Here is a 19,177-nt window from a genome sequence, read left to right on the forward strand (position 1 = left end):
CAAGAATACTGGAGTAGGTTACCATTTCCTTTTTCAGGGGACCTTCCTGACCCTGAAATCAAACCTGCATCTCCTGCATTGGCAGGTGATTTCTTTACCACTGAGCCACCCAGGAAGCCCCTGAAGAATGGATGGAAACTTCTGAATTTCTTTGGAAACTTGGCAAGTTATTTCAGTATGTACTGAAAATATGTTAAGCCTGCTGAACTAAATGAGTAACTTGACAGATTAGAAACATGTCTTCCAATAATACTTTTATCTTTTTTAAAATTTGAGATGAAATAATTTTTAATTTGCCCAAATACATCTATGCTATGCCCAAATGCCTGAAAAGTAGTTGAAAAAATTCAGAATATACTTATTGAGATAGCATTGATGTTTATGATAAAATGAAGCTTTGAAACTCAGCCAAAAAAAAAAAAATTTCAGTATATGATATCAATATACAAAACTGCAAAATGCTTCAGCTAAATATATATTTTACTTAAAAAGGCCTTCCTCAGGTTTGGTTCCAGATCACAATAAAGCAAATTGCATTAAATTGTTTCCCAAGTGCAAGTAAAAGTTCCATTTATACTATACCGTAGCCTATTAAGTGTGTTACATAGCGTCAGGTCTAAAAAAGCAACACAGGTACCTTAATTTTAAAAGACTACATTGCTAAAAACTATCAGCCATTATCTGAGCCCTCAGCAGGCTGTAATCATTTTATAATGGTAATGTCAAAGATTGTTGATCACAGATTCACCATAACAATTATAATGAAAAAGTTGAAACTATTGTGGAAATTACCAAAATGTTAACAGAAACATGAAGTGGCCACATGCTATTGTAAAAATGGTGGTGAGAGACTTGCTCATGGGGGTGCCACAAACTTTCAATTTGTAAAAAAAAACCGGTATCTGAGAAGTGTAATAAGGCAAAGTGCAATAAAACAAGGTATGCCTATATAAGAACAATGGATACTTATCCTATAATATGTCAACAGCAGCAAGAGGACTTTGATAAAGCACAGATTTTGAAAAAGCTTCTTCAGAAAGACCTCTCCTTACCTGCCAGAGTCTGGTCCCACTTGCTAATGCTGTTGGACTCAGCACTGAGTCCTTCAATGTATTTTAGGTAGGCCTCTGAGTGGAGAAGCCGTTGGGTCTTCGGTGGGGGAGCCACAAACATGGGTGTTGTTGGCTGCTGTATGACAGGGGGGCCAGCAGGATGTGGGCCAGGATATGGAGGTGGTGCCTGCTGCCCTGGAGGCCCCAGAACACCTACCTGAAAGAGCACAGATAAAGGGTCAGGGGGGAAAAAATACTCAGCCCATGCTCTGAGAAAGAAAGGGTAACTTGAATTCTGTTGAGTCCTAGAAGATCCAATTTGGAGGCTCACCTGCTGTCCATACGGACTTCCACCTGGTGCTGGAGTCCCTACCATAGGGGCCACTCCTTGGTTCATCACACCTATAATTCAGAATTACAGGCACAATTAGAGGTTCTGGGATGAGAAGACTGAAAAACTGTCTGATAAGAAATGTCATTTAAAATGCAAACCTATGATCACTGCCCTGAGTCTTTGTGGACAGGAACCCTAAGCACCCAAAACAGGATGTAGCATCATATAGAAAATTCATGTTCTTTTGTTTTCTAGGTACTCTAAATACAAAGCTAGGAGAGATGTACATTAATTACTCATGGCTGAGAAATAATTTGAACTCTGCAGAGAATTCTAATATTTCCCTAGGTAAGCTATAGTCAGAATGCAACTCTATTTTCAAGGCCTTTATCTTTCAACAACAGTTTCCAGCACCTGAAGCCTGTGTTTAATTTCGGCAGTAAGAGCATTGCAACCAGGCTCAGCTGTATGCAGTGTGTTGGGACAGCAGGGGCCTAAGGGAAGAGGCTGTGCAAGTACACACTTCAATGACCTTTGTGGAGGCTGGAGACACATTCCTGCTGTCCCCTCACAGGCTATCAGCACTCTGGTTCTGACTGGAGTCACTGATGTTGGCAGAGAGGGGACCCTGCCCTCTGAGAGAGCGGCACTTTGAAAAGGGATCATCTGGAAGCAGGGCAGCCCTTGGTGCTATCACCTCAAATGCAAAATGACAAAGGGAAAGAGAAAGATTCCATGGTCTCACTACATTTGGTCTTTGTATAAACTTCTGGTGACTCCTCACAAGCAATTTCTGTCTCATACGTCCTGGTTGATAATAATGTGATATCCTAAATTTAGCATCTGGGGCTATTTTAATCTCAGGATCATCCATTTTCTAGTCTCATGAAAACAGAGAAACAGGCAAGAGACCCAGTTCGCTAAAAACCAACAAACTATTAATACAATCAAAACCCTGGTGAGATGATGTTTAAACCTTAAACAAGTCCAGCTAGCTGCAGAGAAGGATGAGTAAGAGCTAGCTTTGCATTCTATAGTTTCTCTGGATTCAAAATGGTGTATTTTGACCAGGCAGAACTGACTCACTAAGGTTCAGAATTGCTAAATATCAAGAAGTATTACACATCTGTTAAAGAGAAAATAGTAAGTGAAAACAAACTTTCTGTTTACAAAGCAGGGATTTTGATATTCCAAGGGCCCAGAAGGGTACCTGGATCATAAGAGTAGGATCCTAGCGATTATTTGTGAGTGAATGAAGAGGATGCAGTGGGTAAGTTGCTATTCCAGCAACATATTATTAACCTCTGCCCCCCAGGCCCGCCAGGACACTCACGCACTTTATATTTCACAACACTGGGGGCTCCCTGAGCTGTCTGTATCAATCTTTGCAGGGCAGCACAAACAAATCAGCAACCAACCCCCTTTGCTTCCTGGTTACAAATGCCATGCCATGGGGCAGCTGGTGAGACTGTGGGCTGACTCGCCAGAGGAGTTCATGAAACCTCCTCTCCTTGAAGCCTGGTCGGACATGTGTGGGTAAACATTAAGAGAGGATCTTCCCTGTCTCCCTGTCATGAGGTATGTTATGCTTTCTTCAAATGCATTTAGAATCTGGAGAAGGGGGACAGGGAAACATCTGTCCCCCAATACCCACCAAAAGACCAGTTACCTAGAGGGTACTGGACTTAGGTGTGGTTCCTACCAAGTAACACACACACCTGGGGGTCCCCTCCAGCCTTGTCTGACTGCTCAGTCAGACACTCTATGCCAAGGGGACAGGGCACAGAATTAAAGCCAACTCTACCTGCCACAGGGGCACACCCATTTTATGACTGACATAGTCCAACTCACTCACAGTCCACCACTTCCATAATGAAACACCCACTCCCACAAACGTTTCTTCCTCTGGTTAGGTCTGCATCAAACATTTCTGGGAGTTGTGGCCATTTTCTAAGTACCACTCACATCACAGAGTGTCACTGGAGACGCTGGGCCAAGCCCCCAGGTTGGCTGACCCTATGTACTGCGGGGCACACCCTGTGAAGCATCGTTTGGAACTCTTCATAGCTGCGGGACTGGTACAGCCAAGACTGTTATAAGCAAATCTAATGTTTCTATATTCTGTCATCTGAGCCAGGTCTTTAGCTAATATTTTGGATAATAGATCAAAGGCTATTCCAAGTTATCCTGAGGCCACTTTCCCTCTAACTAGATTATGTCTAAGGGTTAGTTATTTTTTTTTTTTTTTGCATATGATGGGAACTGGTGATTTTTCCATTCGTAATAATCTTTCAATTTGCTAATTAATTATAAAGTAAAACTGTACCTATTTCTGAACTCCATTTATATGTTTCTATATGACATAACTTCTGGGCTTCTGCTGACAGACGAACCAGTGTCTATAGTTACCAGGGTGGACTGTGCTGTTCTTTAAATGCTATGTCATGCTTCTTTGAGGACTCAGACACAGAAAACTAGTTCAGTGCAGGTTCTTTCTTCTGTTCCTAGAAGGACTGACTGAAGAGTTTCTGAAGAGTCCTACATTAGCAACTCTGTAATCCCCTTAGAGGGGAGGTGTTGTTTGAAAAGCAAAAGATGGAGCAAGGATTCTATACAAAAGACCCTTTGAGATAAGAACTGAACCAGAGCAAGAAATGGACTCAGGAGCAAAAACTGCTTTTCATATGTGACTCTGAACTAGCCATTTGGGAAACTTCATTCACTAGAGCAGACCATGACTGTCTAGGCTGAGTCTGCTTTCTGAGCGTATGCTGAACTGTTTGAGGGGTTCCAGAGCGCGCCTCTTGCCCCCTCATCTGCTTAGTCTAGTTTCTTGTCATGTGTCCTGTGCTGCTGCTAGGCAGCCAGTGCTCAAGGACAAAGGTGCTGAGCCACCTACTCAACACACAGGACAGGTCCTGCGGCTGACATCCCTGGGGTTCTCAGTGAGGGAAGGCCTGCCCACATGGGCAGCAGGTACCTCCTGGAACAAATGGCTGAGGGAGAAAAAGAGAGTATGAAGATGAGATTAATGAGTGAATGAGGATGAAGTTCTTACCCGGTGGTGGGATGCCCGGGAGGCCGGGCACACCTGGCGGAAGATGGTGGGGTGGAGGCCCCCCAGGGTGAAGTGGCTGCATGCTGCCCATGCTAACAAGGCCATCAACTGGGCCCTGCAAAGGTGGAAGGCCTGGCGGATAGCCACCCATCATGCCTTGAAGGACACAACAAATTTCAGACATGCATCATTAACATGCAACATGAACTAAGTAATAACAACCCCCCCCCACATGCACTACTAATGAATAAAGCGCCCTTAGTACTGCATGATATAACAATTAGTGCAATTATTTTGTTGCAATAATGAACAAAATAAAACATTACAAATTGAAATATATTTCTGGATGAATTAGTACTTAGTATATTATTATTTGTAGTTATTCTCCCTGGGATAAATACACTGCATGTTTTCAGTTAAATAATAAAGAGAAGTAGTAACAGCCTTCCCAAGGTCATGATTACTGCAAGCTGTTCAAACAGAGTGACCAGTTCTGTCTACTGCGATTCTACTGAACAGTATAAACCCCATCATTCCACTATGCCCACACTCATATGCCTATCACGGGTACACATGAGGGGAAACTGAAATGGAGGAAATGAGGCGCACAGCCCTGATCACAAAGCATGGTTCTCCAGCACGGGGGAAGGTGGGCAAGAAGTTTTTAAGACTTCTGTGTCCATTCCTCCTCCCTTCTAGCCCCACCACTGCTGGTAAGAATGGAGCATGCTTGAGCTTGAGCTGGGGAACAGCTAAGAGTCATCACAATGACTGATGCTTCATCTTTAGATTTCCAAACATGATAAAATAAAGATAAAACCTCCCCCTGCTCCCGGCCCCCCAAGCCAACCTAAGCCCAGGTCACTCAGCAGCTTGTGCGCAGACCTTAGAAGGAACAGCTGGAGAATCAGGCTCTGCTGACATGAGAAAATGCCAATTGTCATCATTGTCTCCAAGCACACAAATGTCCTCACAGACCTTCAGTTAACAGGGAACATTTTAAAGGAGGTACAGAATTTTTCTGAACAGAGGTTTTCATTCCTTTATTTTCAAAGTGCATCGTCACAACACAAAATATTTTCTGCTAGCTAGGGAAGAATTTCAAGAAACAAGTATTTTTGGCAAAAAGAGTGAAAAGAAGAAGAAAATTTCAAAATGTCAAAGACTCACCTATCAAAAGAACTTTAAAGCCACATGACATTTTTTAAATCAAGAAAAACAAATTGATTTTTTCTGGGATTTGAAATGATCACAATGAACAAAACACAAGGCTCCCCCCAAAATGCAATCATCTTTGGTCACAGCTTCTTGCACAAAGGGAGCGTTGAGGAATTGGTGCGAAACCTCATCTTTATATAATTCTTTTTGTATTATAGAGGGGTTCTAGATATAGCAGAAAACTGCAGATTCTAAGAATTTTACTTTTTGACTTTCCCTGAAGAATTGTTTGAGAGGTATTTATTTTTAGTCCTTTGACGCTATAAAATTACTGAAAACTCTTGAGATTGATTCAGCTTGCCTCACTTGTCATATCTAAGCTAAGAAACCTACAATTACACAAATAATTAAAATAAGTTTTAAACAACAATACCTCTGTACATAAACTACGACTATGAATTTCCTTTTTCTTAAAGTAGAGTTCAGAGAGTGAAGAACAGACACCATACTTATGAGGAGATGCAACGCTACCAAACTGTCTTTTAACCATTTCCACCAGATAGTTTTTAGGGATAAGTAGTTGGGAATGTAAGAATGTTAGGAGGCTTTGCTTTCAATTACAAAAGCCCATCTGAACGCAGCCTACACAGGCTGTGGTTGAAGAAATTATTAAGAACTGAAAGACATGACACTTGTCTTCATTAAACTGTACTTTGGCATTTATTATCCCAGTCACATGTGTTCAAATGAGCTTCAATGCTTGTAAGCAAAGCTGATCTCAGACAGCAACAAGGCTAAGAATCAGGCACTATGCAACCTGTAAACCCATGAAAAAAATCACCCTCTTGGCGGCAAAATTCCTGCTGTGGACCAAAGACTGGTTCCTGTAGAGAATGCTTGCCCTGCACTCCCATGGCCCAGAAGTCTGGGCACCATATGCTTAATAATGGAGCAGGGGCTTTCTGGAAGGGGGGCCCGCCCTCCTCACCCATCAGAGTTCTATGAAGTCATTCCCCAACAGGGAGCTAAAATGCTGCAGCTGCTGTTTTTTTAATGTTTTTAGCTGTTTGAATTCATTTTGTTAATGTGTCCCTGGGCTTTTTAGTCAAGGGCACAGTGCTAGAATATCACACATCAAATAGAACAAAAGAGAATGTCAATGAGGGAATTCTAACTTTCAAAGTCCCCATGTTCAAGGTCTGATTTCTAAAAACCTCTGGAACCCCATTAACCAAAATGGGCCATGGAATAGAGCAGGCGATTATGAGATTTGTTAGATCAACATCAGTTACACTGAGAGTACTGAAAGCCATGATTCAGATGTGCTTTGGCGAGTGCAACTGCTGACTTCAGCGATAGTGCATCTGAGAACTTGCCATCACAAAAGGTAGGAGCAACAATGGAAAAGTTATCCTATGCTACTCTGCCTTGAAAAGCAAAAAAAAAAAAAAAAAAAAGCGAAAACCAAAACAGCATCCCAAGAGCTTGTCTTGAACAACACTATCTTGGACTCCCTGCAAAGAGGTCAGACTGCTTGCTTAAGAAGAAACACAGCTTGGATGGACCTCACCAGGCTTAGAGAGATCACAAAAGAGGGACCTGAGAAGTGGTCTGCAGGCTTCTCATTGGAGACATGTCAGACAAGAATATTCAATTCAATAATGGCCAATTTTGCCATGGCTACCAGAACCAGAGACAACACACACAAGCAAACCACATTCATCATTTTCTTTTCTTTTTGGAAAAATATGTGACTGGGATACTAACAGAAAATGCAGTTTAATGTAATTAAATAGAAAAGCATTACAGAGTGGGCACAATGAATTGAATAAGGACTTTGTATTCTACTTAGCAGTCATGCACATTGGTGACCAAGAAAGGATTTATAATTCACTGTCAAAAATCCTTTTAAATGGTCAATCTTCTAAAGGATGGCTGCAGCAGAACAAGGCAAACTGAATACTAGGATGAGACGGGAAAATCATCATCTCCTTAAGACTAGTTTTGTGTTTCCTCTTGGGAGTCCCTCCAGAACAGAATCCAGGGTCTGTTTGTATTTTCTGCTGTAGAACTCTATCCAGAGCAGTCTGGGGTGCGGAATATCGCCAGACCATGCCCACAGCCAGGGGAGAGCTGCTCTCTACCAATTCCCAGGGTTGGGCCCAGGGCCCATTTCTGGGGCAGAGGGGAGGCATTGCCCATAAGGGAAAGGCGATATAAGGACAACATGGATGATTCAAACTCTGAATCTGTCATGAGAAGAGCCTAGAGATTGTGGCCTACTCCTCGTTGGAGAAAAAAAAAAAAAAAAAAAAAATGAAGGAATTTCTTAAAGTGGAAAAAAAAATGGTCTTAGCTCCTGTTTTTACCTGCAACAGGTGTCAACTGCTGATTGAGCATCCCCATTGGTGTTGGTGGTGGCACCACCCCCATGAGAGCCCCCACAGGGGTGCCTGCTCGGGGAGAAGCACTCGGCTGCTGTTGCTGTGCTGCTCGCTCTCTCTCCTGCTGCTCAGCAACTTTAGCTGCCCGCTCTGTAAAGGCATTTCAGATTTTCAATTCTGTTTTTAACCCAGGAATTCAAAATACCATCCATTGCATTCAACAGGACTAGTTAAAAAAAAAAACAAAAAAACAAAAAAAAAAAAACACAGGCAACAGTTCTGTCTCAATGGAAGGAACAGTAGATGACTAGTCTCAACACAGGAGGAGTCGGGCCGATTTCACTTGGTAACCTAGAGTCCAGCTTTCCTATCCCATCTTGAGAACTGGTCTGCAAAGATTTCAAGAATGTTAAGACTGCAACACACATTCAGAAAGCACAGATTTTATTTAAAAACGTCACCAGCATAACCAACATGGTTAATCTCACAAGGCACCCTGAAGATGAGAAGCGCTACCATTATTCTAGTATTAATAGCATTACAAATTTTTAAAAAATTTCAACATGAAGCAATTCCATGGCCCATTATAATTTTTGGCACAATTATTACTTACTATATTTTCCTGATACGTTGCACCCAATTTTACTAAGATTTGAGGACTCTTGTCATTAGTGTCATGGGGTTTAGCAGCTGAAGAAAATTAACTCTGTAAGGGAAAAGTAGCTTACTGCCTCCTCCAGAAGGTTTTAGAAAAATAAATGCTAATGTGTACATTCTAATGAAGAGGTCATGTTTAATAAACCCCAAGGGGAAAAAATGCATGATACTCCAGGCTACAGTCATCAGAAGCAGGAAATACTATGTATACACATATGAAGCAATGGACAATGTACGGACAGAACCAGGTTTCCTGAAGCTGAGTTCAATACTGACCATAAGTCATCCTAAATCAGCAGAAGTTTCAGAATTCATACTTATTTCATCCAAAATGCGAGAGGAGCATTAGCTTGTGTGCCAGTTCTGGGCTGTGGAACATCCTTGCTACATCCTTCACTCCTCGGAGCTACTCTTTCTGCATCTCCATGGCCAGCAGCCCCAACAATCACAACTCCCAGTCTTTTCAGGAGCTGGCAAGGCTGGACTCTGACTAGCGAGCTCTAGAAATGTGCATTACCAAAGCTCCCACAATAAAGGTTGACTTTGCTTCACCATTCATAAATAGGAAATCCTTTCCACTCTTCACATGGACAAATTGAGACTGGGAGACAGATAGTGACTTGTCCAAGAATACAGAGAGAACCAGCAGTAGCCCTGATTTCCTGGCATCAAACTCCAACTGCCACACGTTAACCCTCCAACATGAAATTCAAAAGGGTACCGCTGGCTGATACAAGGAGGGGGCAGATAGCTCACGGTCACATGGCTTTAAAGAGCATCGAGAAGCAACGGTTCCAGTCCTCCTTTGTTTAAGAATGTGAAAGTCAAGCAAGTCAAAGCTTCCTTGGCTGCGACAGTTACCTGCAGAGACTTGTCATCACTCACTACACTGTCCCAGTGTACAGATCCTCTGTACAATGAGTGTGAGGGACAAAGGCCATTTTAACAACCCATTTCCTTGAACTAGCGTTTAAAAAACAAAACAAAAAAAGTGAGACACTGATGACCTAGAACCCCACATTAAGTTCTCATATCTTCATTACACAAATGAAACAGTAAAATGGGAGAGCAAAAAAATGAAGTTGAAAAAAGAAGAGTTCAAGCCTGGGGATGGAATATTGGACCTGCTGGTTCTTTCTGGGAGGAGCCCAGTTAGGCTGTCTTAGAAAAGAGAATTATAAAAAAAAAAAAAAAAAAGAGAATTATTAAATGAAGTCAGCCGAACTCCAAACTTTGGGTTTTGAACTGAGTGGGTCAGAACACCACAAGCTCAGACTTGGTGTCTCAGGCAGACACTGGTGAGTCACATAACTCCTCTCGCTAAGTTCTCACTGAATTTCAGACTCCCCTTAAAATCTGGGAGAATTTCCCAGAAGTCGTCACTCTTCCTTCTCTTCAGTTTGGCTCCAGCATTTTTACGTTATCTCCAGACACATTTCTCGCTCTTGTTCACACTCTAAGTAACCAGCCGAGCAGTACTGGCTTCATTTTGTCCTGGATCAGGCTTTATAGCCATGTGAGCTTCGTTTGAAACACTCCTCCAACTGAGTGATATATCTGGGTCTTAACTAATACCAATGCTCTCCAAGGTTGTAGGTTCTTATAGAACTGACTATGATTTCTCAAAGAATGTTCCATGAAATATTAGTTCCTCAGGATATTAGCAGATATTACATAAATACCTGATCAATTTCAGAAAATGCCAGGTGGGAAAAAAACAGGTTCTTAACTGCACGTTTAAAGACTTTAATATGGCAATATGCACTGTAAGTTTCCAAGAGAGAAGTGTTTGGAGTGCTTCTCAAACTGCTTTTGCCACAATTTTTTTCTGGCTGAACATCTTGTAGGATTAGGGTTCTACAGAAGATCCTTGGGGAAGCCTGTCAGATAATTTTAAAAATCAACTATATAAAAAATCAAAGGAGTAAACTTTTCTTTTAAAAAAGGAGTTTCTTTGGAAACTCCATAAAGTTTAATAAAGGAGGCAGCCTTGATAATTAATTTATTTATGGTTGTTGAAAAATAATGGGTTTGGACCCTGTCAAGAAGGGTAATGGTGATCACTGTGGTTATTTGAGAGAGGGCTTTATAACTGTCAACATGAAGCATTGTATACAATTCCAAATGAAAAAAATATAGCTCTGAGGGCAATCATCCTGCCTAACCTAATGTTTACTACTCATTTCCTTATTTAAGTCATGCCTAATATTAAAAAACAAAAAATCTCTATTTAGTATCTGTCCCTAATGGCTATGAACCACCAAATCCTTGAATGATAGCTCACAGCCCTAAATAATTTAATTATAGAGTAAAAGAAAAATGAAGGCAGTTGAGCTTTATCAAAGAGTACCCAAGTACCTTAAAAGTAGCTATGAATGCAGCACAGGCCAGGAAAGGCGTAGAAAACCAGGTGCTTCAGCCAAGCCTCAGTCTGGAGTTTATATGGCTTGTCAAGAGCCATAATAGAAGATCACTGATTTTAAAAGCCCCATTTCAGATGAAATTTTAACTAAAACTGTATCTAACATCCTTGTACAATCATTCCCCAGCTCAACACATGTGTGCTTACAGGATTTAATAAAAGAAAAAAAATCATGCAATTTTTTAAACAGCTAAATATTTGAGAAATTTTTGGAAAAAAAAAAAAAAAAACCAACACACTAGGATCAGAGGCCAAGTCAGAGGCAGCACTTGCTCAGCTGGGACAAGGCTGACCCTTAAACTGCTGGATGGGAGCCACTTGAGACAGCCCCCAACACAAAGTTCATGTGCAAGTGGTAAGAACAAGAGATTTAACCTAAGCTCGTGCACTGCTGAAAACACCCCCTCGCTTACAAAGCTCAGACAGTTGTGCCTATGCTCTATTTACCTTCATATTCTGCTTTCTTGGCTGTCTCAAGGTTTCTCCACTCTGTCCCCACCAGTCGGCTGAGCTCCCCAAAAGAATAGTCTGGGTGCTGGGCCTTAATCACAGCTCTCATCTCACTGCTGAACAGGATGTAGCCACTCATGTTGATCTTCCGTTTGGAGCCTTCCTTCTTTGCACTGCCTTTGGCAGATTTGGGCGTAGACTGTAAGACAGAAAGCTCTTATAATGCATCAGAACACTGCATCTCGTCAATTACTAAAGGTTTTTGTAAGCCAAAAATGTGCAATTTAATAGCTACTGTTCTACAGACATCTTCAGTTTATAGTTCATTTTCTTATTCAAAACACAGCTATTTCTGGCCTCTGACCATATAAGAAAAATGGAAGTTCCACTGAATTCCATGACTGCAATCTATAATGGTGACCTCACAATCAAGGCTTGAGAAAATTCTAAATGAGAAGAAAATACCTATAGGGATCACCTTAACCAAAAGATGGGGTCCTAAAGAAAGAGACTTAAAAAGGTATGAGCAATAAAAGCTAGAGTAAGAGGACGATGCAATTCCTCATTGTTTTTTTTTTTTTTTTTTCAATGCAAGACAAGGAGAGCTTTCTAACTAAACCTGCCACCAAAGCCAGCTATCTATGAAACTTTTTAATAAAGATACTACATTTTAAATTATTAGTGGCATCAAGAGAGGAAAAAATAAAAAAATCTGTTACTTCTTGAAGAATTCTAGGTTGAAGCTCCCATAATGGAGGGGCTGGATGTCTCCTTTCTTTTTACTGCAAACCAGAGCTAGGAATAAGACAAGTAACAGGAAGCCGCCACCTTCACCTGTGGGGGTGTGTAGGGCATGAGATCCAGCTCACTGGCCAGGGGAGTCTGAAGTTGAGGTAGAGAGGGAGGCTCAATGACCTCACTATCCTCTTCTCCCATCTCTTCAATATCATCATCTCCACCTTCTAACTCAGCAAATTTAGCTTCTAGCAACTGGATCTTCTTTTCCAATAAAGGTGAGGGCTCCTTCTGAGGAACAATTGGTTTTCTAGAAGAAGGGACATAAAAATAAATGAATAAATAAAATGAAATCACCTGACACTACTCCAGGATGGATTGGAAAGCAATGTTCTGCCTTAATACCTAGAACCAACTTTCTGTAACGTGCAATGTCCACTCTTTAAGTCCACAAGGGAAATAATTAAAACATATAAAGTCACATCTACTTACAGATGCTTGCTTTTTTAAAAAAATATTTATTTATTTGGCTGTATCAGGTCTTAGTTGAGGCATACGGGATCTTTAGTGCAGTGTGCGAACTTAGTCACCCTGTGGCATGTGGGGTCTTAGTTTCCTGACCAGGAATCGAACTTGTGTCCCTTGCATTGAAAGGTGGATTCTTAAGTACTGGACCACCAGGGAAGTTCTCAGATGTGTGTTTTTTAAGGGATTCTGCTGAATACCCAACAAAAGCACTGGACTGAAAGCTAAGATCTAGTTGCCTATAAATACTAAGAAGAACTTTCGCAGTTCACAGAACTACACAATCTCTTAATAGATTATGCATACCAGAGTCAAAGATTTCTGCCTCCATATTACAATTATTGAAGTCTACACAAAGAGGACTGATCCAGCAGTCACCACATCTCAGCAGATTGTGAGGATTTTCCTTTAATATTTAATTAAATTAATTAATATGTTCTGTTTGAAATGTCTATTGCTCTAGTTTAAGACCTAATAAAAAACAATAAAAACCCACCGTGGACTATGCAATTTTGATATGTTTTACTGATATCAAAGGAGCTGAAGTGCTCTTTTTTAGTTTTTTCAACTTTACCTGAAGTAATAAATTTCATCATCTACCACTTTAGCAGAGAGTGAAAATCTCTTCAGTCCCTTAAATTTCTTCATCTGCTTGTCACTCTCGTTGTAGCGGCTCTCACAAAGCAGAATGTCATTTTCTGGAATTTCAGTTGGCCTGCAGGAGAGGAAGTCCTTGAATGACAACACAGCACATTTTCCTGAAAGAGAAAAATTTTGGAGAGAAATTAAAGGAGTTACTGTGGTCATAGATAACAATTATTTTAAACCTTTAAATTAATACATTCAAATGATTAAAATTAGAAGATTTAAAGGGTATAAGATGTAAGGACAGATATGCAGATCAATAGACTAGAATTAAAAGTCTAGAAATAAATCCATATAACTGAGTTTTTACAGGTAACTGATTTTTGACAAGGGTGTCAAGACAATTCAACTGGGGAAAGAATAGACTTTAACAGGCAGTGCTGGAACAACTGGATTTACCACATGCAAACGAATGGAGCTAGAAGCCTACTATATGCCATATACACAAATTAATTCAAAATGGATCAGAGACCTTAATGTAAGAGACACAACTATAAAACTCTTATAGAAAAACATAGGTATAAACCTTTGTGACCCTCTATTAGGCAATGGTTTCATAAATGTGACATTAAAATCACAAGCAACTAAAGAAAATAAAGATAAATTAGACTTCATCAAAATGAAAAACTTCTGTGCTTCAAAGGACACAAAGTGAAAAGACAGCACACAGAACAGTGGGACATATTTGCAAATTATATCTCTTGTGAGAGTCTAATATCCAGAATACATAAAGAACTCCGACAAATCAGAAATAACAAAATAAATAACTCAAAAAACAGGCAAATGATCTGAATAGACATTTCTCCAAAGAAGATATACAAATACCCAATAAGCTCATGAAAAGATGCTCACTCACATCATTAATCATTTGGAAAATACAAATAAAAATTGAAATACCACTTCACATTCATTACGATGGCTATTACAAAGGGAAAAAAGCCAAATGAAACTTCCAGAAAATACCAAGTGTTGGTAAGGATGTGGAGAAGCTGGAACCACTATATGTCACTGCTGCTAATGTGAAATGGTACAGCTGGATGTGGGAGTTGGACTATAAAGAAAGCTGAGCGCTGAAGAACTGATGCTTTTGAACTGTGGTGTTAGAGAAGACTCTTGAGAGTCCCCTGGACTGCAAGGAGATCCAACCAGTCCATCCTAAAGGAGATCAGTCCTGAGTGTTCATTGGAAGGACTGATGTTGAAGCTGAAACTCCAATACTTTGGCTACCTGATGTGAAGAGCTGACTCATTTGTAAAGACCCTGATGGAGGGAAAGATTGAAGGTGGGAGGAGAAGGGGACGACAGAGGATGAGATGGTTGGATGGCATCACTGACTCAATGGACATCAGTTTGGGTAAACTCCGGGAGTTGGTGAGGACAGGGAGGCCTGTGGACATGGAGTCACAAAGAGTCAGACACGACTCAGCAATTGAACTGAACTGAAAATTGATCCAGAAATTCTACTTCTAGGTAAATATACAAAATGACTGAAAGCAGGGACTCAGATACACATACACCAAAGTTCACAACAGCATTATTTACAACTGGCCAAAATATAGAAATTACCCAAATGTCCATCAACAGATGAATGAATACACAAAATGTTACATATACATACAATAAAAAACTTCAGCCTCAAAAAGGAATAAAATTTGGATACATGCTACACCATGGACGAATTTTGAGAATTTTTTATTTATGCTAAGTAAAATAAATCTGACTCAAAAAGGAAAAATTTTGCATGATTCCACTTACATAACGTACCCAGAATAGCCAGAATTCATAGAGACTGATAGTAAAATAGTGCTTATTAAGGGGCTGGAAGAGATGGAAATGAGTAGTTATTGCTTAATGGGTACAGAGTTTCTATTTGGGATGATGAAAAGTTCTAGAAATGGATAGTACTGATGGTTGTACAATACTGTCAGTGGGTGTGCTGCAGCCCACGGGGTCACAGAGTCAGACACGACTGAGCAAGTGAACAACAACAATTTATTTGGCTGCATCGGGTCTCAGTTGTGGGACTTAGAATGGTTAGCATATCACTCATATTGTTTTACACCTAAATTTTGGTGCAAAATAATACATTTTAAGGATCACTGCTGGTATTAGTATATTTATCCAACTAGTTCCCTACTGGTGGATGTTTAGTTTCTTTTCCAAATTTTTGCTCTCTCACTGAAGCAAGACTGACATACTTTAAGACATATACCAATTTGCACATGAATGAGTACACCTGAGGAATAAACATCTAGAAGTACAAAAGCTGGGTCAAAGGGTACATACACTTTAATTTTTGTAGGTATTATCAAATTTGCCTTTCACAGAGGTGATGGTAATTCATAAACCCACCACAAAATGGGCAAATGCCACTTCCCTAAATTCTTGTCAACTAGTAAACATATGAATCTTTGACAATTTGATAATTTTTTTAAGAAAGTAGCATCTGGGTAATTTTAACTTAACATTTCTCTACTGGCTTAGGTTGTGCATATTTTAAGAACCACTTCTCTCTGCTCTCTATTAATCTTTGCCTGTTTTCCTATTGGATAGTGATCTTTTTTTCTAATTATTTAATAATTCTTCATATATGAATGAAATCTGATCTTTTTCTATGATATACACTGCATGTATTTTCCCAAAGTTGTCACCTGTCTTTGCTTCTGCCAAACATTTAAAACTTTTATATAGTTGAATTTATCAATCTTTCTTATATGGTTTTTGGGTTTGATGTTAAGAATTATAAAAATTTCTTCCCCATCACTTTCCTTTGGTATCTTTACTACTTCTGTGTTCATTTAAGCCTATATTTTATCTGGGAATTTATTTTGAAGCTGATGTGAGAGATGGATACAATTTTACTTTTTCCAAACTGCTGCCTAACTTCCAAGTAGCAGGGAAGTGGCTATGGTGCTTTTGTTGAAAACATAGCTGCCACCAGCTGGGTCTGGCAAAGGATATCAGTTGGGGCAAACAGTAGACATGATGAAAACCCTGGGAGAAAAAACTGGGAAGTGAGATGTTTGGGGAATAAGAGTTTTGAGAAGCTTCCACATATTCCTGGAAATCTAGAAAGCCATGCACATGCTACGGGCAAGGTGCATGTTCAGCAAAGACCTGAGAAGGCCCCAGGTCCTCAGCTTCCGCTGACTGTCAAGGCCTGCACAAGCAGCGGTAAGTATAAAGGCAGAGCTGTGAACTTTCTGGCTGAGTGCTGAATGTGCGCTCCAGAAAGATGCACTGTACAGTTGCAAGGGCTGGGAATTTGGGGTGGGTTTTTTTTTTTTGGATCCAAGCACTTAAGAAATTCTCTGTTAAATCACTAGCTGACCACTAAGCTGGTAGAACAGAGATTTCAGTGACAACACACAACAAAGAATACAGTCTTTAAAGTAGCTTAGAAAAGTCACTAAACAAGCAATAACAACTCACAATAAGCAGTGACAACAAAAACTTAAGGAGGGGGGTAGAATCTCATTTCCAGAGTTATATTATATTGGTAATATTCACAATATCCAGTCTTCAATAAAAACTATGAGGCATGCATGAGACAAGTAAGTAGGGCCCATTCACAGGATAAAAAAAAAAATGAACAGAAACTGTCCCTGAGGAAGTTTAGACACTGAACTTACTACACAAAGAATTTAAATCAACTGTCCTAAATACACCAGAAGAGCTAAAGGACAAGGAACTAAAAGAAACCAGAATGATGTCTCACCAAATAGAGAATCAATAAAGAGACAGAAGTTGTAACCATGAAATAGAAACTCTGAAGCTAAAAAGTACAATAACTAAAATGAAAAATTTATTAGAAGGGTTCAACAACACACAGAAGAATCAATGACCTTGAAGATAGGAAAATTAAAATGAAAAGTCTGAGAAAGACAGAAAAAAAGAATACAGAAACATGAAGAGCATCTCAGAGATCCAACGCACACCATTAAGCATGACCCACATAGGCATAGTAGGAGTCTTGGATGGTGAAGAAAATGAAAAGCACAGGAAAAAATATCTGAAGACACAGTGGCCCAAAATTTCCCAAATGTGATGAAAGACATGAAAGAAAAAACTGCCAATGGAGAATTCTATATACATCAAAAATACCCTTCAAAACTCGAAGACATTTCCAGATAAACAAAAGGTGAGAAGAGATTCTTGTGAGCAAACCTGTCCTAAAAGAAATGCTAAAGGGAGTCCTGTAGGCTGAAATGAAAAGGCATTAGATAATAACTTGTAGTCATACAAAGAAATAAAAAACATTAGTAAAGGTAACTACATAGGTAAATATAAAAGGCAATATATTTTTGATTTGCAAATTCTCTTTTTTTCAACCTATATGATTTTAAAGACAAATGCATAAAGCAATAATTATAAATCTATGATAACGGGGCACACAAAGTATAAAGAGGTAATTTCTGACAATAACACAAAGGAGAGGGATGGAGCTATAGAGGAACAGAGTTTTTTGTATAGTGTATATGAAAATCAGATTTTCATAAGTTTAAGATGTAATCCCCAGGGTCATCGCTAGGAAAATAACCAAGAAACAATCAATGATACAGTTGTCCTAACCAAAGAAGACCTCAGTCTCCCCTTTAGGCTCCCTCTGTCTCCTCACTAGAAGTAAAGCTCCAGAGCACAAGTTAAAAGGAAGACCTCTGCTGCAGAAACTCAAGAAGGATTTAATAACTTCACTAGCCTTTGTTGTCTCTCCCCAGAGTGGAAGAGAAAATGTACTGAATTATTGGCCATTCAGACATGATTACCATATTCAATTCTGAAAAAAATTCAAAGCACCAAAGAACAATATAGATAAACATTAAAGCAACCAGACGAAGTCTAAGTGTAAAATACTTTTTAGGGACTTCCCCAGTGGTCCAGTGGTTAGGACTCTGTGCTTCCACTGCAGGGGACCCAGATTCAATCCTTGGTCAGTGAACACATGCTGCAACTAAATGTCTTGTATGCCACAACAAAGACGGCAGATCCTGCGCACCAGAACTAAGACCCAGGGCAGCCAAATATATAAATAAAATATTTTTTAATTTGCAAATTTCCTTTTGATCATAAGCATGGTAGCTTCTTCAACTTTACAACCATAGGTAATCAATATAAAGTTGTAACTAGTAACCTTTTGGAAAACCACTCAAAAAGACGTAGGTAGCAGCTAGTGTAAAAAGTTATCGAGTTACTTTGGGGCCAGAAGAAACCCAAGAGCTGAAAATGGTGACAGTATATGAATCATGTAACTATATCTCAGAAGCAGAATGGCACTTTGCACACTCAGGAGGATGACTCAACAGAAGCCAAAGCAAGACCTTCATGTTTCTGGAATTGAACAGTAACACTACTAGGGTTAATCCAACAGAGACAGTATGTCTTTTAATTGCTCTCCTTGCTTCCTACCTTATTCTTACAACAATTCCCCATACTGCAGCCACAGTGATTCCTCTAATACACATGTTGGCTCACATGCCTCTTTGTTCAGACTCCTCATAAGAACTCTTATCTGTTAAAGCTCAATCCCTGCACATGACCTACCATGACTTAGGGCCCAGTCACCTGAGAGGGCTCATTCCCTACCAGACCCCCTGCACAGCTGCAGTCACTCTAACCAAAGACTTCAGTCTTCCCTTTAGGCTCCCTTTGTCTCCTTACTAGAAGTAAGCTTTCTTACTGTGACTCAAACACACCCAGATACTCTGCCTCAAGGTCTCTGCAGCTGATGTTTGCAGTGCCTAAAAGGAGTAAAATCTC

General features: G+C 39.9%; 1 protein-coding gene across 29 annotated transcripts in view; it reads right to left on the reverse strand.

The window, feature by feature from the left end:
• PBRM1 (polybromo 1) overlaps positions 1 to 19,177 on the reverse strand; it is a 106,929-nt gene that overhangs the window by 3,601 nt on the left and 84,151 nt on the right. For 17 of the 29 annotated variants that reach the window (XM_027523381.1, XM_027523379.1, XM_027523378.1 and 14 more), the window contains 7 exons: positions 13,350 to 13,533; positions 12,350 to 12,560; positions 11,513 to 11,714; positions 7,972 to 8,136; positions 4,445 to 4,600; positions 1,384 to 1,454; positions 1,053 to 1,269 (listed from right to left, as the gene is read on the reverse strand). In XM_027523381.1, coding sequence (XP_027379182.1) covers positions 1,053 to 1,269; positions 1,384 to 1,454; positions 4,445 to 4,600; positions 7,972 to 8,136; positions 11,513 to 11,714; positions 12,350 to 12,560; positions 13,350 to 13,533 — 1,206 coding nt within the window. The remainder of the gene's footprint in view (positions 1 to 1,052; positions 1,270 to 1,383; positions 1,455 to 4,444; positions 4,601 to 7,971; positions 8,137 to 11,512; positions 11,715 to 12,349; positions 12,561 to 13,349; positions 13,534 to 19,177) is intronic. The other 12 variants (XM_027523398.1, XM_027523399.1, XM_027523400.1 and 9 more) reach the window with 3 other exon arrangements.

The sequence above is a fragment of the Bos indicus x Bos taurus genome, chromosome 22, assembly GCF_003369695.1.
Source record: "Bos indicus x Bos taurus breed Angus x Brahman F1 hybrid chromosome 22, Bos_hybrid_MaternalHap_v2.0, whole genome shotgun sequence".
Lineage (NCBI taxonomy): Eukaryota > Metazoa > Chordata > Mammalia > Artiodactyla > Bovidae > Bos > Bos indicus x Bos taurus.